Source organism: Molothrus ater, chromosome 5 (genome assembly GCF_012460135.2).
Source record: "Molothrus ater isolate BHLD 08-10-18 breed brown headed cowbird chromosome 5, BPBGC_Mater_1.1, whole genome shotgun sequence".
NCBI lineage: Eukaryota > Metazoa > Chordata > Aves > Passeriformes > Icteridae > Molothrus > Molothrus ater.
In genome coordinates this window covers 70,373,885-70,397,452 of record NC_050482.2, presented here as the reverse complement: position 1 = coordinate 70,397,452, position 23,568 = coordinate 70,373,885, and the positions used below count along the sequence as shown (strand labels likewise).

Sequence of the window (23,568 nt, the reverse complement as noted above, 5' to 3'; positions counted from 1 at the left end):
AGACAATCTATTAACCAGGCTCAGTCATCAGCCAGTGCTGGTGGGTGGAGAATTTTTTGATAACTTCTGAGGAGTGCTAAAGTTATTCCTAAAGCAGCATTACAATTACTCAGAAAACACATTGTATTGCTTGAGGCTTTGAAAAAACACACAAGAAACATAAAAATGAAAAAGTGTGGAGCAGGCATGCTGCCAGCACCTGTCACTTAATGCTTGGGTCATAATTGAGTACAAACCCTTGTGCTAGTTACACAGCATACAGTCAGAAAGCACAAAATGGGGTGTATTAAAATATCAGTAATTTTAATCATATAATCAGCATTTTAGACAGGAAGCTCACCTGTCAGCTCCCAGGCAATCCAGTGACAGGATGCAAATAAGATACAGGCAAAAAGAAGAGAACTTAAAACATTTGGAACCAATGAACCCAGAGGATTATACAGGCTCTTGCATTTATAGCTCCTGTTGTAATTTTACACCTGGCTCAGAATGAAGTAATTTCTCAGATTTTGATTATTCACAACATGTGGCTGGAAATATGGGGCTTTCTACAGCATTATCAACAACTATCCCTGGGATGGAAGAAACTGCTGTCTCCTAGCAATAAATAACTTCTCTATTGGGAAGGAAAATGGTGCTTGTGTGTGTGAACAACCGGTTCTTGCACAAAAACCTCTGTTTTTTTGTTATCTGAAATGATCCTTCAAGGCAAATGATGTGGTCAACTGCAAAGCTCATTATTGCTATCATTAACACCACACAGCATCAAAGGATGCCCCACTCAAACCATTACAGATTGTCAGCACTATGGGAGTGATTAATATTCCTATTGCTAAGTTCCCCAAAGCACATCTGACTTAAAATACCCATGGGATTGAGCTGGATGGGATTCAATGGCCAACAAAAGAGAGACATTAAAGGGCAATGGAATGAAAGGGTATTTTCCTGGGATGGGTTGCCACATCATTAATGCAAGATTTATTTACAATTTACACTGTCCAATTGAAAGCTCATCTCTGTTGATCTAGGACTGTACTAAAACTTGAATTGAGGATTACAAGTAGCAGTAAACTGAGCATCTCTAAAAAATCAGGAGGGAGAATGAAATGCAGCCTGAAGTACCAGTCCAAGCAATCAGGATCACACCTGAGTGCAATCAAGCTCTTCACTTCTCAATGAATAGGTAAACGTCACTGTAACTTGAAGGTCAGCTGATTTTAGTTGTTTCAGACAAAGAAAGGAACCAGGCTGAGGTGATAGGCTCCAAAGGTAATGTGGTTTAACAGGACCTGGGTGTCCAGAAGTGATTAACTGTCCAGATGTGATTAACTGAAAAGAAGTCACATAAAATTGTCACTATGCCTTTGAGATTTGTCCTGTTACCCTGCCTTCAGCCAACTAACCTTCCCCTGTCAGCTGATTCCTCCCAAAATTTAAGGAAGGCCCTTTGCAGCAGTGTTTTGGCTATATGAGATGGACTGAAAACTACTTCCACACTATCCCTCTGAATGTAGATAAATAGGTGTTGAAAGAGGTGAGGGGAAGGAGAGGGTCAAGAGAGAAAATTAAAGGAGAACATTTGAGTGATTCAGATGGGAAAACTCAAGGGGAGAGCTGCTGCTCTGGGATATTTCAGAGCTGAAATAAAGCCACTTTTCATGAATAGTGGCAATCAGCCAGTCAGACTGTTAGAGGCAATTTGATGAGCAGCCACTTGAATTCCAAGTAGACATCGTAGTTCTGATTGTTGGTTTTTTTCTCCCCAACTTTACAGGTGACATTTTCCCCCTTCCTCTTCCCGTGCTGAGGAAAGGCAAACAGGCCACTCCAAATCCCACTGCTGTCCCAATTCTCCATCTGCAGTGGCACTGTTATGCCATCAAACAATCAAAAAAGCTTCAGCTGAGCACTCTCCCAGCCAGATCAGGTTCTCCACTTGTCAGCTGCCCTCCCCTGCCTCCTGACACAGCACAATCCATCTAATGAAGGACTCCAGCTGTTAAAGACTCTGTCCCACCATGCACTAATCATTCAAAACTCCACATTAAGAGCAGTTTTAAACCAGCCCTAGCCTTACAAGAGCAGAGTATGGGGAGCTCATATGATGAGTTTTTGCTGGTTTGTCTTTTGATTGGCATAAGTGCTGAATTTTTTTTTCTTGTGAAGAGCCTACTTAGCCACAGGATTTCTTGAGGCAAGACTTACAGTGGAAAGTTGTACTTTGATAAACACTTCCCTGCAGGAGCAAGGAGTGATAGGGGAAGTTTGACTGCAATAGTGCAAAAACAAGACTGGCATTAACATGGCAAAAATCTCTTTTTAAATCATAAGTAGGTGGAATTTGAACTAAACAGTTTTAAGACAACTGAAATAGCAGGCAAAAACCCCCCAAGTTTTGGGCAAACTAATTCTTTTCTAGGGCTTCTGAGTTGAGCACTGAACTAAAGGAGAATAGAGAATAAAGGAAAAATGGAGAAAACATCAGAGATATTTTTCTTACTAAGGATTATGACTTCTGTCATATTACCATATCACATTTAGTAATCACTTCTAACTCAGACTGCACTGGCTTATTTGTAAATGTAGTAAACATGAGGAACACCTGACCAAAACCAGAGAATCCCAGATGGGGTCAGGCTGGAAGGACCCACAGTGATCATCTGGCCCCTCCCTGCCCAGGCAGGGTCATCCCAGAGCACAGGGCACAGCAGTGTGTGCAGATGGTTCTGGAACATCTCCAGGGAGGGATTCTCCACACCCTCTCTGGGCAATCTGTTCCAGTGCATGGTCACCCACACAGGAAAGAAATTTTTCTCTATGTTCAGGTGGAATTTCTCTCTTTGCACCAGAGGACCTGTTCTGGTTGAGTTCATTATAGAAACAGAATGATATTTCTACCAGGTTCATAAGTAGTTCTGAAACCCAGCAAACCCCCTCTTTTTTATTATTAAAGGATTAAAAAAATGACTGATTTCTGTCCATAGTCCAGGCTAGGAAAAAAAAATAAAAATCAAAGGGTACCTTGGGAAAGCCATTTTGCACTTTTCTCTGCAAAACCTTTATAGCTTGAATGCACTTGTGATCAAGCAAACAGAAAAAGCTTAAAGTTTTAAATTGAGTTCTATTTGTGTTTAATTCTGTAGTCATTTTATTAACCCAAAAATAAAGGATTTTTACTTTCTTCAGAAGAAGTTACTCCCAATTTAAATTACTGTCTTAAATCTTTTATTGTGTTTGCTTGCAAATAAATCCAAGCTATAAAAATCTGTCAGGCTGTAAAGGTATAAAACCAAGCTCCCAACAAAAGTGCCACGGGTTCTCTTGATATGCTTAGGGACAAAAAGCCCACAAAATTCCCCAGTGATTTTGATCTGCCAATAAAAAAATCTGAATTTAGAAGTTGTCTCAAATTGAATTTAGAAACTGACTGTATTTTTTTTCTTCAAGTACAACCAAGTGATGATTGATCTATTTTCTCAGAGAATGACCAGCCTAGTTGACCTTGATAATGACAGATGTTTCTAAAGGAGCTCAGTTACTATTGCTTGTATTTATGTTTAAAAAGGATTTTACTTTGGAAATGTTATTTTCTTCTAAAGTCAGGAAGAATGCGGTGAAATTATTTAAGAATGAGAGAGAATGAGAGAGAGAAATTAAAACTCTGGATTTACTTTTTCCATACCTCTAATTCAATGCTGAAAACCTAACATACACAGCCTGTATCTGTTATGACTGTGTTCCATTTTCCACTCCAGTTTTATTTTCCAAAACAAGTTGGTATTTGCTTCCAGAAACCCACACAGATGTGTTACATTCTCTACAATTTAATTTTAAATATAGTAGCTGTGGCTGGGAAATAATGGATGAAATTCAATTAATTTTTACACAAGAAATATATTATCCTAATGACTTTTCTCCCCTGATCATTATTAATCATCCATAACTCTCCTCACACAAGAATCCTTCTTAGTATTACTATAGGCATAACTACTGCAAAATTTGCCATATATTCAACTATTCAGTGATTTAGCATCCAATATGAATATTGATCTATTCTCATAGGATTTTTAAAATACTCATTTTAAGGATAATTTGTTGTAAAACTTTTTAAAACTCACTTCCTAAGTGACATAAAATTTTCTTTTTAGGTGACTTTTGCCTCAAATTTAAATCATGTCATCAGTTTCTGTTAGTGCTAGACATGCAGATCACCTTTTGTCCTAGAGAGGAACAGATTGATGGCTCCTGAACATTTGATAGTTCCAGCTGCTGTTCTCTTTTTCCCATTTTTCATTTTCAACAATCTTGACAGTAAAAACTAATGATCAACTAACTTGTATTAACTAATGACATCTTTCCTCGTCTATATATAACTACTTTTATTCCCCCCAAAAATTCATTTCCTTGACATTTTTAAATCTCAGTTTCTCTCTTCCTTTTCTTCAATGGAAAAAAAAAATAAAATAAAGAAGATATCCACGCATTAGAAAGACTCCTATTTCAGCTGCAAATAAAAATAATTCATGTTTTCCAGTATTTTTCTTAGTCTCCCTATCCTTTACCATCCTTATGTTGTTCTCTTACATACACTGCTGTGAGAATTTATTTACATGGTGAAGAAAGGACTACAAAATATTCCATAATCGTTAATATCAAGTTTTCCATACACCTTTCAAAAGCAAACCACTATAGTGAGTGGTTAGGAAAAACCTTCAACAAGACAAAATGTCTATATATTATCTGTAGACATTAGGTGGATTTGATTATCATACAATAAAGGAGGATTAGAAAAAAATCCAGAGAAGAAATCATCCTTGCACTGCAGTAACCTCTGTAAATTACTGGCTGCCTCTAGACTAAATTAAAACCAGTGAGGAACTGGAGGAGCCATCAGTGCTGCTGTTTTCCACTTCCCTCAAGTCCCTGTGCCACTCAGCAGAGGAAGGATAAACCCTGTCTTTCAGAGCTGCAGCTTAATTAGCAAACAGCCTCTGCCTCAGGAAAAAGAGAACATCCTCTGGGCTACTTCTAAGCTTAAAGAGCTGAGAAATTAGTATTACAAAGCAAGAGGTTCCTTCAAAGGCAGATTAATGATATATAAACTTCAGGAAAAAAGGGGATTGCTGGGTGAATGGGTGGCTGTGCTGTTGCTACCTGCAGTATTGCAATAATAGGGCACAAAAGAGGTAACTATTTTTTTTACAAGGTCTTTTAAGGTTAAACTATCTAATTAACAAATGATACTTAAATTATTTTCACTTTATAACTAATTACTCACAGTCTGCAAAGCTGACTTTTCTGCCTAATTACAAGATTTTACTTAAACTTATGAAGAAGACGGTAAAGAAGAAGAACTAGTCTCTGTTGAAAAACTTTCATCTTGCTTCACATATATATTACTATTTTCTAAACCCTCAAACCTAAGTTTTCTACTTTGTGATATGATATACTTCTAATCGACTACACACTTGTAATTTCAGTGCTATTAATTAATTTTGAAAGCTTTTTTCATGGCCTCAGGTCAAATGCAGTGCTCTCTTGGGAGGCAGAGACTATATGCACAGAAAGTCTGAAATTCTCAATATCCAGAACTCCAACAGCTTCCCAAATCCTAAAGTGCTATCCAAGACCTTTGCTTGTTCTTCCTTTGAGCTCTGCATATCCCAAAGCATGAACACCTCTATTCCACCCTGCTATTGAACTTTTCATTTCCCTCTCACAAAATATCCCCAAATTGCTTTGAAGGAAATGAAAAATAAAATACCATTTGCAGAAATTAAATAATAATTACAGAAGAAGATAATCCACTCCACCACTATGGTGCACTCTGCACTCTCTGCTATTGGCAAGACAAAACAAGAAGGCAACTTGTCAAAAGTGATTGCACAAATATGGTATTTTTTTTCCCCAAACAACCACCTTTTCCACCTAAAATTTGAAAATATTGAACTGCTTTTTTTCAACAGCAGTTTTATTTTATTACATTTTTTGATCCCAGTTTTTTTGGGTTATCTGGGTATGTACATAAAGGCAGAAGATCACTGCCATGGAGGTCAGTGGCAAGGCAAGCAAAGAAGAAATTAATTAATCTCAAGTTAATGCAGGGCAATAAAAATATTTTGCTGCCAAGGAAATTCTGGAAATCTTTCTTTTTTTGAGCAGGCATCTTCTACCTTTTGGAAAGCTGGCAGTGTCCATGGAGTGAGCCTCCAGATGGCTTTGTCATTTCCCATGCTAAAAATGCAAAGATGCTCTATCCACATTATTGATTTGAATATCCAAATATAGCTTATGTCCAAAACCTTCAGCATCCTCATCAACCTGCCTGCAGCAGAGTGGGCAGGACTGGAGCAGCCTGGCTGGAACAGCTGGCTCTGCAGCACTCCTGAGGGGACAACTGGGCTGGAAAAATAGGGTTAGAGCCATCCTGAGACAAAACATTTCTAAAGAGTGAACCAACAACCAACCCTTTCCAAGGTCTCCTGGCTGTCAAATGGGAAAAAAAATAACCCTGTCAAGGAGGGAGACCAGCAAGAGATTCACTCTGTCACATTGTGGGCATCTGGTTTGGCTCGGTTAAATTGCCCCCACATTGGTGCCTGGCCCCAGCTGAGACGGATCCTGCTGCTCGCGTCACCAGCAGTGACAAAAGGTGTGTATGGAGCTGGAAACTGGGGGAAAAATGGTCCATTCTGGAATGATCAGGTCAGGCAAGATAATTCATGGTATTCAGAACAGCCTGGTCAGGCAGCTGATCCATCACAATGAGATGGAAATGTGATTCCAGCACATCACAGAGGTAAACATCTCAGTTTCAAACTGATCCCAAGGCACAGAGACAGTGGGACTTCCAAAATGAACAGGAATTATTGGTTAAATATTTAAAAAAATTAATTTGTGATTTTTTTAATTTAAGGAGACAGTTCTGGAAAACAGATTGGATCCCAAAAGACTCAGGGCTTTCTAAGAATTATGAAAAATATTTCTGATCTGCTTCAGTCATTTAAGAGGAAAGCCCATCTATCTCTGCTTAAATGAAGTAAGTATAATGAAAGCGAGGATACCCATAAGGTCACACAGGTTTTTCTCCCAAGCCTTTATTTCTATAGAGCCCTGAAACCCAGAAAGTTGAAGAAATACACTGAGATTTATCTCTGATGCCCCACTGAAAAAGAATAAATTATTGTCCTGTTGATCCAAAGGAGATAAGGACAGACATAATCCCAAATGAAATGGGGAAGAATCTGCACAACCACACTTTGTAACTATCATAAAACAGTATACTGCCTTTTAGAGACCATTGACGGCAGCAAGGAGGACTAGAATTTCACTCCAGCAAGAAATGACACAACTTTGCATGTGTTTATTTCTGTTTCTGAACAAGCAGTGGAGACATCACAGAATGGGTTGTGGCTGTACCCAACTCACTCAGAGCTTAACTCCAGCTCCTGACTCTGACAAACTTCTGACCCTGCACTGATATTTGGGACTCCATTCCTGTGTGCTCCACATGGCACCATGTGGGTATAAAAAAGTTGCCAAGGCTGAAAAACAGAATATAAAGCAGAAGTGGGAATGTATGGAATAAATGTACAACTTCCAGTAAAAAATCTGAGAGAGAATCACACAGAAGTTGGTTTTTTCTGAGAGAAAAGGTAACATGTTCTAGATTTCTGAACCATATGTTGCATTACTATTTTAAGACAATTAATTCCACTGTTTTTTTTTTTTTTTTTGCATAGATGAGAGAAATCAAGGGTCAGGAATGCTTTAAAACTGTATTATCCTGTGGATAAGCAATATTGGTGTAGGATGTAGAATGCAGAGAGCAGATTTCATGAACAAGTCTCTGAAGCTTTTATCTCAGAATTACCACCAAGCCCATATAGAAACTAAATTCCATTGCTTTCAACCCTGTATTATTGCTGTGCTTGGAACACTTAATTTTCAGATGAATATTTAGTCACAGAGTCTGTGACACCGGCTGAGATAAGAATGATCTTGTTTTGACCCTTAGAAACATAGATCCCAGAATTTCTTCTTTTGAATAAAATACAAAGGAGAACAAATACTAAAGACAAATCCCCATTTCACTTTCCTTTTGAAATCAGTCAGGATTAAGAGCATTGCTGCCTGTTAGAGGGCATGAAAGGAAATTAGCCTTTGAGAAAAGAAACACAAGCAAAGGCTATTGTTCTGTTTCTATCTTTTTGCCACATACAAATTCTTTTCTCTCCTTGCCTGGGCCAAGACAGTAAGTGAATATAAAAATGTGTATAGAAACAGTGAGATTGTGATCCTTGCTTCATTCTGCACTGTTTTTCTTCTCAATTTCTTAATTAGTTACTAAAGTCTGTATATGCCTATCTTTAATTTCTCCAACTGTACAATCTCCCTGCACTTTTCTTTCAATTATTCTGCAGCATGCCATCTCCCTGTGTAAGAAAGCATTTTATTATATGAGGCTTGCAATTTCTGCTCCTTAATTAGCTCTCATTACTTCTACTTATGCTCTTGCTCAATGTTCTAAATAATTCCTCCTGAACCTTCCTGTCTTCTCCCTTAAATATTTGCACAATTGACTCGTGTCCTTGTTAGTCTGTTCTTAACTAAGTTTTAGTAACAATAAATCACCCCTGAAGAATCACTCAATCACTCCCCAGCAACCCTACTGAGAGCTGTTCTTTGAACTTGTATTCTAGTTAAAAAAACATCCTGAGAGAAATAGTTTACTATCAAAGCCTTATAAAGATGGACTGCTTCATTTCTGCCCCATGACACCAGGATCTGGCCTTTCTCATTGGCATCTCTTGTAGCAGCCTCATGTCTCACTGTGGGTTTGTTTTATCTTCACATTACTGTGGGATATAGATCTCTCCCTCCCTGAGGAAATATTTTTCATTTGTCCAAGCTGGTTGTAGGGTTCTGGAAATTACTTTTATTCTCTTGATCTTGCTCTGTCTGCACTATTATTTTTAATGTTTTCTTCATTTGCAACCAGTGGCAAATCTAATTTTTGTTCACCTTCATCTCCCAGATCACTCATATTATTAAACAGAACTCACTGTTGTTTTGTTTTGATTTTTTTTCCTTATTCAACACATATCAACTATGTAGGGAATTACTTATTTAAAAATGAGCAGTTAGAATTTAGAGCTGAGGCAGTACTGTGACTGTGACAGATTAAAGGGTTTAACAAGAAATAATAACAGAACTTTCTGTACAACATATTTGTCAAACACCTTTCAAAACAAATATGTTTGAATCCAACAGTAATCCCTGGGCCACAAGAATCAGACCTCATCTCTTTCCAATTTAAAGTACTGCTGAGTTGTAGTACCCTTTGTTTAGAGGTGTTCAGCTAATTTTCAGTCTCAAGGAGAACATAGCTTATCTGTGCTAATTTCCTTTCACTTTAAAAGAATTTTCTATGAATATAAAATTAAATCCAAATTCTTTATAAGCTAAAGTTAGCACAAGAGCTTTCTTTCTCATGGCTTTTTATTTTGTTTTCCTGTGCCAGACTAAGGAGAACTTCATCTGAGTGTTACCTCCCTCCATCAGCCAAGCTGCTGATTTAATTCTGTCACTGGTACTCTCTGGATAACTTTGTTCAGCTCAAAATGATTTTTTTCCACTTGTTTTCCATCCCTGCCTTGTCTACCTGTGCACCTCCCATCCAATCCCTGTAGGCTGCAGTAAGGAAGGCAGTACACATTCACAAAATTCTGAAAGGATAATGTGGCCTTTTATTTCACTGCCAGGCACTGTGTTGCTGGCAGGCAGTAAATATTTTCCATTTAAATCTATATAATGATAGTCATAAAGTGTAAAAGTTAGTGAGAGGAATGATGGGAACCAACTAAGACTGAACAAAGATCCCTGATCCTTCCCCAGCTCAAACTGAAAGAAAACCCAGCAAAAGCAGCAGAGCATCCACCTGTGCTATAGGTGGGAACATCCCTACAGCCCTCTGCTGCAGGCTTAGACCTCATCTCTTTGGACTTGGGAAAGATTGGCTGCTTTTTTGGCAGCCTTTTGGTTTTTGGCTTCTTTTCCTACCTCTGTTGAGGTCAGGATTGAAGGCATTTGAGACAATAGTTTGCATTCAGGCTCAGGTTTTTATTATTTCTTATCAATGTTACAGTCTCACAGCAGGGAGTTCTGCAGCCTTTCATTAGCAAGGCACAAAATGGCCAACTATCTCTTGTTGCAAGGTCTTTTAAGGCTAAACTATTCAATTAAGAAATGGCACCTAAATTATTTTCACTTTTAACCCAATAACTAATTACTCAAAGTCTGCACTGCAGACTTTTGTGTCCAGTTACAAAACACCACCCAAAGGCATGAAGAAAAGGGTGAAGAAGGTAAAGAACAACCTGTCTCCATCCTAAAACCTCCATCTTGCTGCATATTTATTGCTATATTCTAAAACCCAAACTCTAAGTTTTCCACCCTGTGATATTACACACTTCTAACCAACTATACACCCATAATCTCAGTGCTATCAATCAATTTTGGAAGCTTCTCCATGACCTCAGGTCCAATGCAGTGTCTCCTGGGAGTCAGAGTCAGCACAGAAAGTCTAAAATTCTCAGCATCCACGACTCCATCAATTGGCTCTCACCTTTTTTTCCCCAAACATTTCAACCACTGCATCTCACAAACATTTTTGGAAGCAATTTGTACACGCAATGGAAAGAGGCTGGATGTCTGTGTAAGCCTAAAGCTGATTGCTAATTCGTCACCCACGTATCAGCTATCCCAGAATCATTAATCACCAGGAGTGCTACATGACAGCTTCAGAGCTTTTATAAAAGGAAAGCTGGAAGTACTTTTGCAAAGAACTGTAGGAGTTTATTTTTCTTCTAGCAAATTTTCCCCCGTAAAATTGGTTCTGAATTCATCGCCTACGCATGCTTTCCTGAATTCTAGTAACATTTTCCATTTACTGGCAGGAGATTCAGCATAACTTGGCTTTGTTTCTCCTCCCCTCTACCCCTAAGGAGTTACTCTGTCCACAAGAAGTAATGGGCAAAAAATGTTTAGCAGAGAGGATTGAAAGTTTAGCTGCTTATCTAGGAAAACAGGGCATGCCTGAAGCCATGGCAATGAAATCAGTGGCAAAAGCAGGCTTCCTCCTGAGCCAATGCTGAACCACTGCTCCCTCTGCTTCTCATGAAGCAGGCAAGGAAATGTGTTAGAAACCTTTTCTGGGTGTCAGCAGTGGCTATTCCTGCTGCCTCTGGGGTTTTTTGAGGAGTGGGCAAGCCCACCAGTAGGTAGCCTGGCTGTTTCTGGCTGTGTGGAACAAACCAGCTCACAGCCAGCCCTGTGTGAGATTTGGTGGGCTCTAGATATCTCCCATTCTCTGTGCTGGTTAATGAAGGTGAACAGAACTGCACTTGAACATTACAAGTTCAAAACCTACATGTATTTCAATAAATCCATCTCCACATCTGCACAAACCTACTTTTTTGAGGTAGAGCAGCATTCCCCCTGTGCTCCTGCTCCTGCCTGCTGCTCTTTGTCTGGGTATTGTGCTGCCACAATTGCACTATTCTTGTCCTAAGGTAACAGATCCTTTCAGAGGCCAAAGCAAACCTCCCCTGGGGCTCCTTTATATCCCTCCTGAGATCACTTAATGCACTTTGCCAGGTACTGTGCTATTGTCTTTATGGAATAAGCCTGCCCTGTCTCACCCCTCCACTTGCCACATCCTCCAGGACTCCAGAGGCAAACTCTCCAGGCCTCCAAGGTTTTCACCCCTACACAAATGTTTCCCTCTCCCTCAGCCTCACTTTATTAAGGCAATATTGCCTGTAGTCCAGACAGTGCCCAGTGTGGCACTGTCTGCATTTGAGAGGAGCAATGCCCCAATAAGCTGACTTCAGGTTATGTAATATACTTGGAAAATTGCATTTTTTTGATATCTTGGCTTTTGTATATTTGAAAATTGAATTTAAAGTTATTTTCCTCAGCAATCATGGTGATGCCATTCAAATCCTAAGTAGAAGCATTGACTTACAGAATCTCAGGATTCTGAGCCACCTGACTTAGAGAATCTCAGGATTCAAATGAAACTGAATTGCTGAGGGAAATATTGAGACTGAAACATTTTTAGTATCTTATAAATATCTGTTTAAAAGAACTTGTCTTCATTGTGCACCCACAGCCTTAAACTGTAGGCAAACATTACCAACCAGTCTTAACATCTCTGTGTTCAAACAGTTTCCTTGGCTGCAAGTTTTTCCTTAGTGAAAAACCACAGCTTTTTCTTTGCAGAAGGTTAGATTAGATTAATGGCCCTTTCCAGGCACAAAATCCATAAGGCTGTTCTCTGCTCTTTGTCTTTGCAGAAATTTTGATAGAGTTTTCTTCAAGCAGGACTGGATTTTTTTTACCCATGACTGAAATGTTAGAGTGGGGAAGGAGAGGACACTCTGAAGCTGCCCCAGGGATGAGAGTTGTGCATTTGCAGCAAATCTGGCTCTGTGGATGCCTCAGATCCCAGGGGCCCACATAGGCACCCAGATTAACCAGTCCTCACACCAGGGTTCTCTCCACTGCTGCTGCATTTTTTCTCCAACACACCCCATGTAAATGAGCAAATTTCCTTCAGGAGAAATTCCCGCAAAGTTATGGCACTGCAGTCCTCTGGCTTCCTCCTTTAAAGAACCTGTGTGACACCTGAGAGTGGCTATAAAAAATACCAGCTCCTTAGGGAGTCTCTTGTGCATTGTATATCAATATAAGATTTGCACAGCAGGATCTAGGTCTCCTATTAAAACTCCTAGAAGTAAACTCACACAAACACTAAATCAGATTTATTTCTGTGGATCAAAAGTCTTTATCACAATTCCTGTCAGTTCTGTGAAGCTCCATTTGGGATTAATTTGGCCCACTACAATTATTTTCGCATCTGAACACATCATAAAATCTCTTTATAGAGATAAATTAAATAGGGAAGAGCAGAACAAAAATTATTTACTATAAATTATGAAATAAAACAAGATAGCAAAGTAATCTCTGCACAGATGAACCACTAAAATATAATTAGTGAGACTCTGCAAAAGACTGACTATACCTGAAATAGCTTTAACATGTCTTGAATAAGATATGATCTTGGCATACTTTTAAAATCCCCGTTCAGCTCAACCAAATAAAAAGAAGAGGAAAGAGAAGGAAAAAGAAAAGACAGCACATTAGAAAGATTGATTTATATGGCTGGGAAGCTGAGAAGATCACTAATGGGATAAAGAACCTTCCTATTAGAGGTTCCTGGTCTGAAGGCAGTGCAGTATCACAGGACCCTGAAGCACATTTCATATTTCAGATCAGATGACAAGGGATGGATGGCCAGGTGGAAGGAAGGAATTGGAAACCCAGGATTTAAAACCATGATTGCCTAAGTTAGGCTGCCACAGCAATAACCTTATTTTGGAGTCATGAATCATTGTTCGCCTTGCTGAACAGGACTCCTACCACTTCTCTTCAAACCCACTAAAATGGGTTTGATTTAAATTACCTGATTTAAATTACCTATTTCAAAAGCAACACAGTAACTTCAAGTTGTACTATCCCTTTCCATAATGAAGTGAACTGAACCTGGATTTTATGTTTGCACTACAGAGCTATCTGTGCTGTAATTTAATTTAATTAAATGGCTGGAACTTCCTAAGAACACAGTTAGGAGTCTACACAATTACAGTGATGGAAGTAAGGAGAAAGGAAGACTAATTCCAACACCTGCAAATTGTTTGTGTGCATGTCCACATCACCTGCTTGAAGTCTCAAGGATATCATCAGCATGGCAATCACTTAACTATGTCCCTCCCACCAATTAGAGCTTTATCAGAAGCTTATCAAAGTCACTTAGATTTAAAAAGCTCAACAGAAAAAAATAAAGAGGGTCTTGTGCTATATCCTGAAGGTAAAGTTTGTATAAATTGGACCTGTCAGCAGAGGCTGATCTCACCTGTCAAAGTGGCACACAGGACATAGAAAACAAGTCTCAGGACAGAGATGTATGAATGTTATAGACCAGAATGGAGATGCTTGAATTGCAAATGAGAAGCCAGAGTGGCCAGCAGAGAACAGTCAGAGCTGTGTAAGCCTCATGTGCCTCATACCACTAATTAAACAATCAGCCTCATTTTATTACTGGCTGGTGCTCACACAAGCCCCTCAGTTTGGCCCCATTTAGGAAAAGGGATTGCAACCCAGTTTGGGATGGAGGTGGCACAGAGTGTGCACTGAGAGCCCACAATAGCTAATAATAGCTAGAGAAATAAAGGCTCTCTTGCCAGAGCCATTGCTTGAGATGTGAGCCATGGGAATTCAAGGGCACATCCAGGCAGGGAATTCATTACGGAGCAGACCCCCCACTCCTCAGTGAGAGATCACACTTCATACACAGCCCCAGTTCCACCTCTGAAGCCACCCTCAGCAGCCAATTCCACCTGCCTTGTGCTGCAGGAGCACTGCCAGCTTCCCCTGCTGCAGCCTGGCTCCAGGAACTCCCAACATTTACCTCCCAGCCTCCTGACAGTGCTACAAAGCTGAGCATCGTGTCTCCAAATGACACTGCTCCTTCAAACACAGCTCTGCTCCCTCTGCTGAGCTCTTCCTTCCTCACAGACAGCCAGGCTGGACTGGGAAGAAATGCCTGGATAATCAATCCCCAGTGCCAGGCTGACATGCTGCAAAAAGTCATGCTGCTGCACCATGCCTTATGTGTGACTGCTATCAAAATGTGTCAGCTGAGAGGGCCAAAACAGAATCAAAATTGGTTTTCTTGGAAAAGGCCATTACCAGCCATTAAGGAAACCCAGCTCCTCTATCTGTCTCACACCTGGAACCATATTGAATGAGCTCAAAGGGAAAAACCAATTGTTAAATCATGTCAGAACAGCACTATCATTACTTTGAGCTGAAATTAGTTATCCCAGAAAGGCTGTTTGAAGATTAATGTTTTCACAGTACTCTGCAAATGCAAGGACTTACTGGCTACACATTCTGATAAAAATACTCACGAGGTTCCTCATGTGTTTCAGCATTATTGTCAGGCAGGTGTTCTCATAGGATATAACCAGTTGTACTCCAGGCTTCTCACCAGCTGACTGAGGACCTAAAAAAGGACAGACTTGATTTTTTAGTTAACAGCTTAGAGGAAGTAGATCTGTAAAATATTGAATTACACATTAGCTAACATATAAAAACCTGCTGCGTGCTTAAATCAGGGATGAAATGAGAAACCATGGATAAGGAGTGTGATGGAAGAAAGTGGTCTGACATGCAGTACTCTTTTTCTTTCCTGTTTGGTAACTGCCAGTGAGATTTTCTGTTTACTAATTGCCATCAATCTGAAATTCAGTGGGAAATTTATGCTTGAGTGACAAATAATTGGGGCAGTTTTTTTGGCAGTCACTGATGACACTATTCACTATTGTTGCAGTTCTGTCTGCTTAAAAACACGGTAATTTTTTTTCCCAGTTCCCAAGAGAAAGAAAAAAAAGGAAAAAACAAAGGAAAAAAAAAAAAGAAAAAAAAAGAGAAAAAAGAGCAAGCTTCCTGACCAGTTCCAAAGCAAGTTAGAGAAACAACATTATGTATAAATTCTCCCTTCCTTATTCTGTACTTTAGGTGTTCCAGGCTGGTTTTCATGCAACCCATTGCTTTCATAGATTTTTCTACTAAGATGCACTTTAGGAGTCTGATATAATTCCCACTGAAAAAAAGCCATTTTTCATTTTCCAAGCAAGAAGAATCAGTCTCATATTGTGGAAGAAATGACTAAGCAAATCCTGTTCCATCTTTCTCCTGGAGGCACTGAGCCAGCTGTCTTCACTGCCAAAAGGTGTGTCCTTGAGGCTGGGGAAGTAATGTGGTTTACCTGCCCTGCAGAGACAGCAGGGAGGCACAGCAGAGGAAAGATGCCTTTGATCACTGCAAATCAGCTAATGGTGAGCACAACCTCTCCTCAATATCTGTCTGACCTTATTTTTGCAGTGTTTCACCTGAGCAGGGGCTGAAGAGCAGGGCTTGAGCCATTTTTCATCACCTGGTCACCAAGTACAGCCCAGATACTGCCTGGGTGAGATTGCCTGGTTTTACTCAGCCAAACAGGGCTATATTTAATTAAACCAAAGCTGTATTACACTCACTAATTTACCTGAAAAAGCAAGAACTCAATCCTGCTAAGCTTACAACACAATGAGGATGTCTCATGAGCTGGGCTTTGCTCTCCCACCTCCCCTTCAGAGCTGAGCTGGAGACCTCAGCCAGAGAAATCCTGCTCTCCTTTCTGCACCTTGGGATCTGCCACTGACACTCCAGCCCTGAAGCCACTGCAGGGTGACATAACAACATGAGACAAGACAATAGAGTGGTGATTAATTCTTTAAATAGAAACACATCTCGTGAGGAGCAGAGGCAGTGGGAAAGGATGATGGGAATGTGAGAACAGCCATCACTCAGTCATACACTGCCACAGGAGGCTTTTGGGAGGACCAGACAAGGGAACCCTCCTACTCCCCTGGTAGCAGGAGGGTTCCCTTGTGTCCCTTTCTGCCTCAGCAGAGACCTGGCTGATGCCTCAGGTTTCAGATTTATATTTTTCAGGTTCTGTGCTGCTTTAGTGTTTGGGTCTGAGCTTCCTATTTGGGGATGGTGAGCTCTGTGCACAGAGCAGGGAGACAAAACAATTCTTTCTCTAGCTGGGCACCAAGGACAACCAATCCAAATCTCAGCCCCAAGAGCACAAACACCGTGGGCTGGAGAGAGAAAAACAAGCAGGGTGGGACTGCAGGGGCTAAAGCTGGAATGGGACAATGAACTGCAAGATGCAAATGGAGCAGAACTGATCACAGTGAGAGACCCCGGGAGCGCTGGTGCATTTTGGGACCATTTTGGTTCATCTTGGGTGCAGCCCTGGCTGGGCTCTTGTGCTGCCCAAGGTGGATTCATGGAGGAGATCCTTTTAATAAATCCCTGCTTTATTCTCTAACTCTTTCTATTCACTGTTCGAGGTCAGCCTTCACAGAGCATCATGGGCACTCCCTGTCTCACTCCTGCCCTCTCCTCCCCACGTGCCCCAGAGCTCTCACAGCCAGGGTGGTGGGAGCCAGAAATCCAATTTCTTCTGCTCAGCCTCTCCTCTGTTGCTCAGCAGAGGAGGAGGCACAGGGGGTGTTGGACAAGCCACGTTGGGTGTATTTTTCTGAAGAAACCAAATGTGTAACCTCTGGAGCAAACAGAGCCTAAAATAACTGCTCAGCAGACACAGTGACAGTGGGGCCATGTACTGCTGACAGCCAGAGAGGCAGTGTAATTGCCATTTATCCTGAGGAAGGGAGTTCAAATGAATTAGAAATAATACAGTGTGTACATGCAACTGCCATAATATAATTGTACCAACGCTTCTGAGTTTATGATGCTTGGAGTGGAATTTCAGAATATGAATCTATCTCCAATTTCTCCCCTTTAGAGACTACAGAAATACATTTTTAATCACATCCTAACTAGAGAAGGGCCTGAAAGACTCCTGAAAAATTGAAATCTCAGGAAGAAATCACTAAGCTGGGACTCAGAAGAGTGTGTAGCAGTTCTTCATTTGTTATTCTCCCTTATGAACCTTGACAAATCACTTGGCAAGACTGTGCCTTATTTCATTTCTTGTGTTATGAAAATAGGAACAGGGAGGGACAAGGGATGAAAACTCCAGACAATGCTGAGTCTTTTCCAGGTTAAGAAGAAGCCTGTAAACTTCCTTTTTTTTTTCATGTAAAGCCACTTTACCATATTTTTTTCTTAAGCCGTGAGTCCTTTTGTGTTGAATTTGCAAGAGGAAATGTAGAATTCAGGTTACAGCCTCCTAAGTCCGTGACTTCACACAATCAACCCTAAAAACACCAACTGGCTCAGGGCTTCAGTCCTCCAAGCCAGCCAGAGGTGCTCATGGGTGAATGTGATTAACCAGGAAGGCAACTTGTGGCAAAAGCTTTACATCAACAGTGAGCAACTTCAGAAGATCAAAACACTGCAGGACATGAGCAAGGGAGCATTTTTCTCCTCAGGGACTATTCATGAGGACTGTGCCTCTGCATGGTGGGGAATGCCACATTACAATGTCCCTGGATGTCCCTTTACAAGGACACAGAACCTGTTCCCCGAGGCCAGAGGCTCATACAAACACAGGGAGCACTAATTAAACATGCCAGAACTGGGGCTGGGCTGTACAGTGTTACAGCCCAGAGCAGAACCAAAACTGTCTGAATGATTAATATTTTCAGGAGATACAAACTCAAGACAAGAAAAAGAAACAAGTTGGATATTAAATTGTTTTTGGTAGATTTTTCTTTCTTCCTTCCTTTTTTTATAAAAGTCTGATTGTGAAATCATTCCTGTTATCTGCTCTTACGGCCTTGTAGTGAGCTTGGTATAATGAAATGCTGACAATGTTCAGGATAATTCAGAATTCACCCCACTGGGAATACCGATTCAGAATTCATGTCAAGTAAATTTAACACTGATTTCTAATCTCTCTATTGCTGGGAGCAGAGTACAAATTCATAAATTTTAATTTTTATTTTACCTTAGTAAGTGTAATTACCTACAACATTTATAAATTATAGCAGTGTAAGAGAAAGATGCTGTTTTGATCAAAATTCATAACCTGATCCTATTGGGCATTAATCTTATTTCATATTGATCCTAACCAAGAGAGAGATGATTTCTTTTGCTTGAGAGAGAAGCTACCAGACCCATGGAAAGCTACAGCCCATATTAAACGTGAGTTATTTTTAAAAAGAGACAAATATTAAGACCCCTATAACCTCAGAAAGCAATGAAATTTGTGGGGGGAAAAAAATCTATGCTTTATGGCAACCACCTCTTTCCTGCAGGCTCAGTGAATTTAATTCCTCCCCAGACTGACCATGGCATTACTGCAGAGTCTACCTCCAAATCAAGAGGGTTTCTGGGCACCCTCAGCCAGCAAGAACCTCTGGGGCCACTTTGCTCCTTCCAGCAATTCCTTGTTTGCTACCTGGCACCTTGGCATGACCAGACACCTCCTCCTGCCTTATCTGGCCTGTGTCTCCTCTGGATGCCACCAGTGTGCAGAATGCCATGGAACAAAGATTTCAGTGAGCTCTCTGGGGTGTGGCAGCAGCCTGACTCCAAAGGTGAGGTGAAGAATAGAGAAAAATAAAAATAGAAATATATGTGTTTCAGTAGATTTCTTAGGTGGGTAATCAGCACATGCATGGCAGCTCCTCCACAGTTCACCAAAAATGGTGCAGTACTCAGAGCAACCCAGCCCATGATTCTTGTTCTCTGTTTTTACTACGTCTAAACTCATTGTTTGGACCTCATGTACACTGCTGGTTTATTAGTAAATGATAGTGATCAATTTTCTAGGACAAAGAGAGCTGCTTTTGTTGTGTTTGGGTTTTGTTTGCTTACCCTTGTTAAACAAAGGTTTTGCCCTAAGTCTAGAAGGGAAGTATCCAAACTTTAAAAGGCAGAGTTCTTGAACAGGATTGGATTCTTGAAAAATCCAATCCCTCAGTAACATCACTGCTGGAGGCCAGAGACCCACTCATCTTCCCCAGCCATGCTGTGACCCTCACCAGGAGTAACTACAAAGTGAGGAACAGATGGGGTTACCTGACACACAGCTCTCACCAAACACCCACTAAACACATTCTTGCCTCTGTTTCTTCATTCTCTTCCTTGATTTTTTTGCCACTGACAACAATAATAGATGGCTCAACTGTGGCATTTCTGGGGTCCTCCGTGGCAGGAAGGAAACGATGAATCTGACTCCATGTTCTTAGAAGGCTAATTTATTATTTTATGTTACTATATTATAGTAAAGAATGCTATACTAAAATTATACTAAAGAATAGAGAAAGGATACAGACAGAAGGCTTAACAAGATACTAATTAAAAACTCCTGACTCTCTCCAGAGCCTTGACACAACTGGACTGTAATTGACCAATAAGTAAAACCAATTCACATGTTAGATAAACAATCTCCAACCACATTCTAAAGCAGCAAAACATAGGAGAAGCAAATGAGATTTTGTTTTCCTTTTTCTCTGAGGCTTCTCAGCTTCCCCAGAGAAGAAATCCTGGCAAAGGGATTTTTCCAGAAAATATGACAGTGGCAGCTCATCCTTCAGACTACACTGGCTCAGGTCACTGCTGTAGGAATTATGATGTTGCAAGTTATTTCTCAATTTTATTACAGATTCAGTTCGTGATTTTGCATAAAACTTTTACACCCAGATTCTCTGTAAGAATTAGGCAGCTGAATATTAGTGACATATCAAAATTATTCTGGGGTTTTAACTGCCTTGTGCCTCAGCTCCCTCTGACATCTGTAACTTTGCTTAAAGACACCTACAGAGAGATGCAGCCCATGGACCCAGATTACATGTTCCTAACACCTAGGACATCTTTGCATTATCTCCCTGATCCTTTGTAAAAGTTAGAGCAACCATTAGTAATTTTCAATAGTCATAATGGGTTTAATATGATAATGGCATGCCCTAATCAAATAAACTCCACACAGGGGGAATCTTCCAAAGGCTGAGAAGCCAGAATGGGATTTATTTTGTTCTGATGGATTAAAAAAAACTGGTCCCAGCAAAAGAGATAATGAAACCTCTGTCTGCAGAGGGATTAAATTAACTTAATGGACATGCAAACTAAATATGCAGAGATACAATCCCTTCTGAAATGTGGAAAACTGATGATCTTGGAAACCATCCTATCACTTGGAGCACATAACAACCAGCTGAATTGTTGTGGTGCAGAGTGCAGCTGCAGACTCCTTTATGAGGTTTTATTTTGCCTAAAAACTGAGTACAGAAGATTATTATCAGTGCAGAACTAAGGCAGTGGAAGACAATAAACATTCAGAGTTTACTTTTTATGGTTTATGCTTTGGCTCTTAATGCTGTAATGTCAGAAATTAGATTAAATTAGGGGCTGGACAGAAGAGGAAAATGGGTTAAGTATTTAGATAGGCTAAGGGAACAGTGCAGCATCTCATTTAGCTAGAAGTGAATTACCACAGACATTAATAATGTATGCCTAAGCATTAACATAATGTTCTGTTATTTACTTGCTCCACTCATTGTGAAAATTACTTTAGAAGTCACCCCTGATTTTCTTCGCTTGTGCAAGCACACATTGTGCTTTGTCATGACTCACATCCTTTCCTCCAAAATCTTTGAATATTTTGTTTTGTAAAACAAGAAACTTGCCACAATTTGTGTAAATGAACTTTTGCTTTGTATATAAGCATGTTTATTCAAAAAGAAATGAAGCAAGGCTGAAAGGAATTTGAGAAAGAGAAAGAAATCTACAGGTGACGTCAGTAACACATTTTCAAAGACTTTGAGAAATCGGGAATTACATCCTAAAAAAACCCCAAACCATCTAAACACTTTGGACTCACCTTTGCATAAAACTATCAAAGATTATAATTTCTTAGAAAAGAAATAAGATTGGTAATCCACATACCTAAGGTCAGAGATGATTGTTCTGCCAAGGTATTTTTGGACCAGCTGAGGAAGAAGCTGAGTACAAGCTCATTCTGAAAGAGAACACAAACACTGTAGGTAATATCATATGTTGCACTCTGTTCCTTGTATCATTCCCCCCAGAAGCTTGCTGGTAATTTTTAATGCACATATTAGAGTTAGCAATAAAAGGTAGCTTTTCCCTTTTGATCATGAGCTAGGAATCCAGGAGTGACTTCTGCTGTGGCACTGGGAGAATGATGATGGTGTCCTTTAGCACTCAGGGATGCTGCTTTGGTGCCTACCTGGCCCCTTTCTGTCAGCACACTTCAGAGCTGTGGGGCCACAGATTTGTGTATGTACAAATCACAAACAGGACAGGACTGCTGGGAATGTGCCCTGAGCTGGTTTATTTTCCAGCATCAGCCTCATTACATGGTTATGGCAATGGGAAGATGCCAGCAGCTCACATCCCAGGCAGCAGACGAGGAACTTAATGTTACAACTTATAAAGTAAGTTTTTTTGACCAGTCACACAAAGCAAGAGCACGCTGACAGTAGTTCCATCCAACCACTGTAAGCACAGGTACCTTTGGTTAAAACAATGGTTGCTTATTTCAAATACAATACCTGCTTGTAAGCCTTAAAACCCAATGCACAGAGGTCCATTATTAAGCTTAGAATTTCCTAATATCTTGCTAGATAAACTTTTCTGTAGCTTAGGGAGTTATTCTAGACAAGTGTTCACTATTCTAGACCATTGTTCTATTTGTCCTTACTTTTCTACTTCTTACATAATTTTTCTGCTGACCTATCTCATGGCTACTGCTTAGCTCTAATCACAGTTCTGCTGTCTCTGAGGCCTGCCTTTTGCAGCTCTCCCAAAACCCTCTGATGTTGGATTCCCACGCTGTGGGGCCATAGATCTGTGCTTGTGCTCCATCTCCAGTAGCTCAAGATTTGTCTGAGCAGCTGCAGATGCTGTGACAGAGCAGCCCCTGTGTGAAACAAAGGCAGGAGAGCATCTCCACTCTGGGCTGTGCACTAAGCAGGGAACTTGCCCTTGGCACGGGACTGACCCCAAGTACCTGACCTCGCGTGTGCCTCCCTGAGGCTCAGATATTGTGCAAACCTCCCTCCCACAGCAGCTTAATGGACACTTGTGCTGAAAAGCTCCATACACAGTTAAATCCTACCAGAAACCCACAGGGAGTGAAAGGCAGGATCGTATTTCACCCTCCTGTTTAAAAGAGTAATCCACCTTATGTACTGCTATAACTTTTATTTTTATGTACTGACCTGTGCTGCTCTAGTGAACATATATAACAGGTAGTTACCTTCAGCTGGAGAGAATTAAAACAATAAAGCAAATCCCCAGATTTCAGTATTTTGCAAGGTAATAAAAACGTGAATTCTTAAATGGACTCTTATGACTCTGAATCAAAGCTGGACAGTAATTGCATTTTATTGGCTTTTCATAAAGCCATATTTCAGAATGGCCATTCTTTAAGAGGGTTAGAATTGTTACATTCATGCTGATGTTACATGGACTGACACTGTAATGAATGGGTAGGACAAGAGACTTTTCAGATTCCAGCATTAAAATGTCACCATTGTTTTTTTCCAGTCAGTGGAAAATAATGTGTCTCTTATCAGCAAGATGTACTTCAAGTAGTATTTGTGTTCCTTCAATTTGACAAGATGTAGCATAACTCGTGTAAGGAAAAAAGAAAAGGAACGGGGTAGTGACAAAAGCAGCTAGTGAGGAGTTAACATGTGGTTACAGCAGACACAGGAACAGATGTGTATGCTCAGTGGAGAGATAAGATTTAGAAATCTGGGTTTATTTTCACAGTTGCCTTTCATTTTTCACTCTACTGTTTGGAGTTTTTCCTCCCACATTGATATTTTCTTTAAAACAAAAATCGGGAAAAAAAAAGACAAAAAGAAAGAAAACTCAACATAACTGTTTTCCTTGAATTGAATGACAGATCCTTAAGTTATTAGCAGTGGACTGCCAATACACCTGTCT

General features: G+C 40.2%; 1 protein-coding gene across 1 annotated transcript in view; it reads right to left on the bottom strand.

The window, feature by feature from the left end:
- PIK3C2G (phosphatidylinositol-4-phosphate 3-kinase catalytic subunit type 2 gamma) overlaps nt 1–23,568 on the bottom strand; it is a 190,033-nt gene that overhangs the window by 7,096 nt on the left and 159,369 nt on the right. Inside the window, exons 29-30 of the mRNA XM_036401795.2 lie at nt 21,538–21,610; nt 15,036–15,130 (exon numbers count right to left, since the gene is read on the bottom strand). Of these exons, the coding sequence (XP_036257688.1) occupies nt 15,036–15,130; nt 21,538–21,610 (168 nt within the window). The remainder of the gene's footprint in view (nt 1–15,035; nt 15,131–21,537; nt 21,611–23,568) is intronic.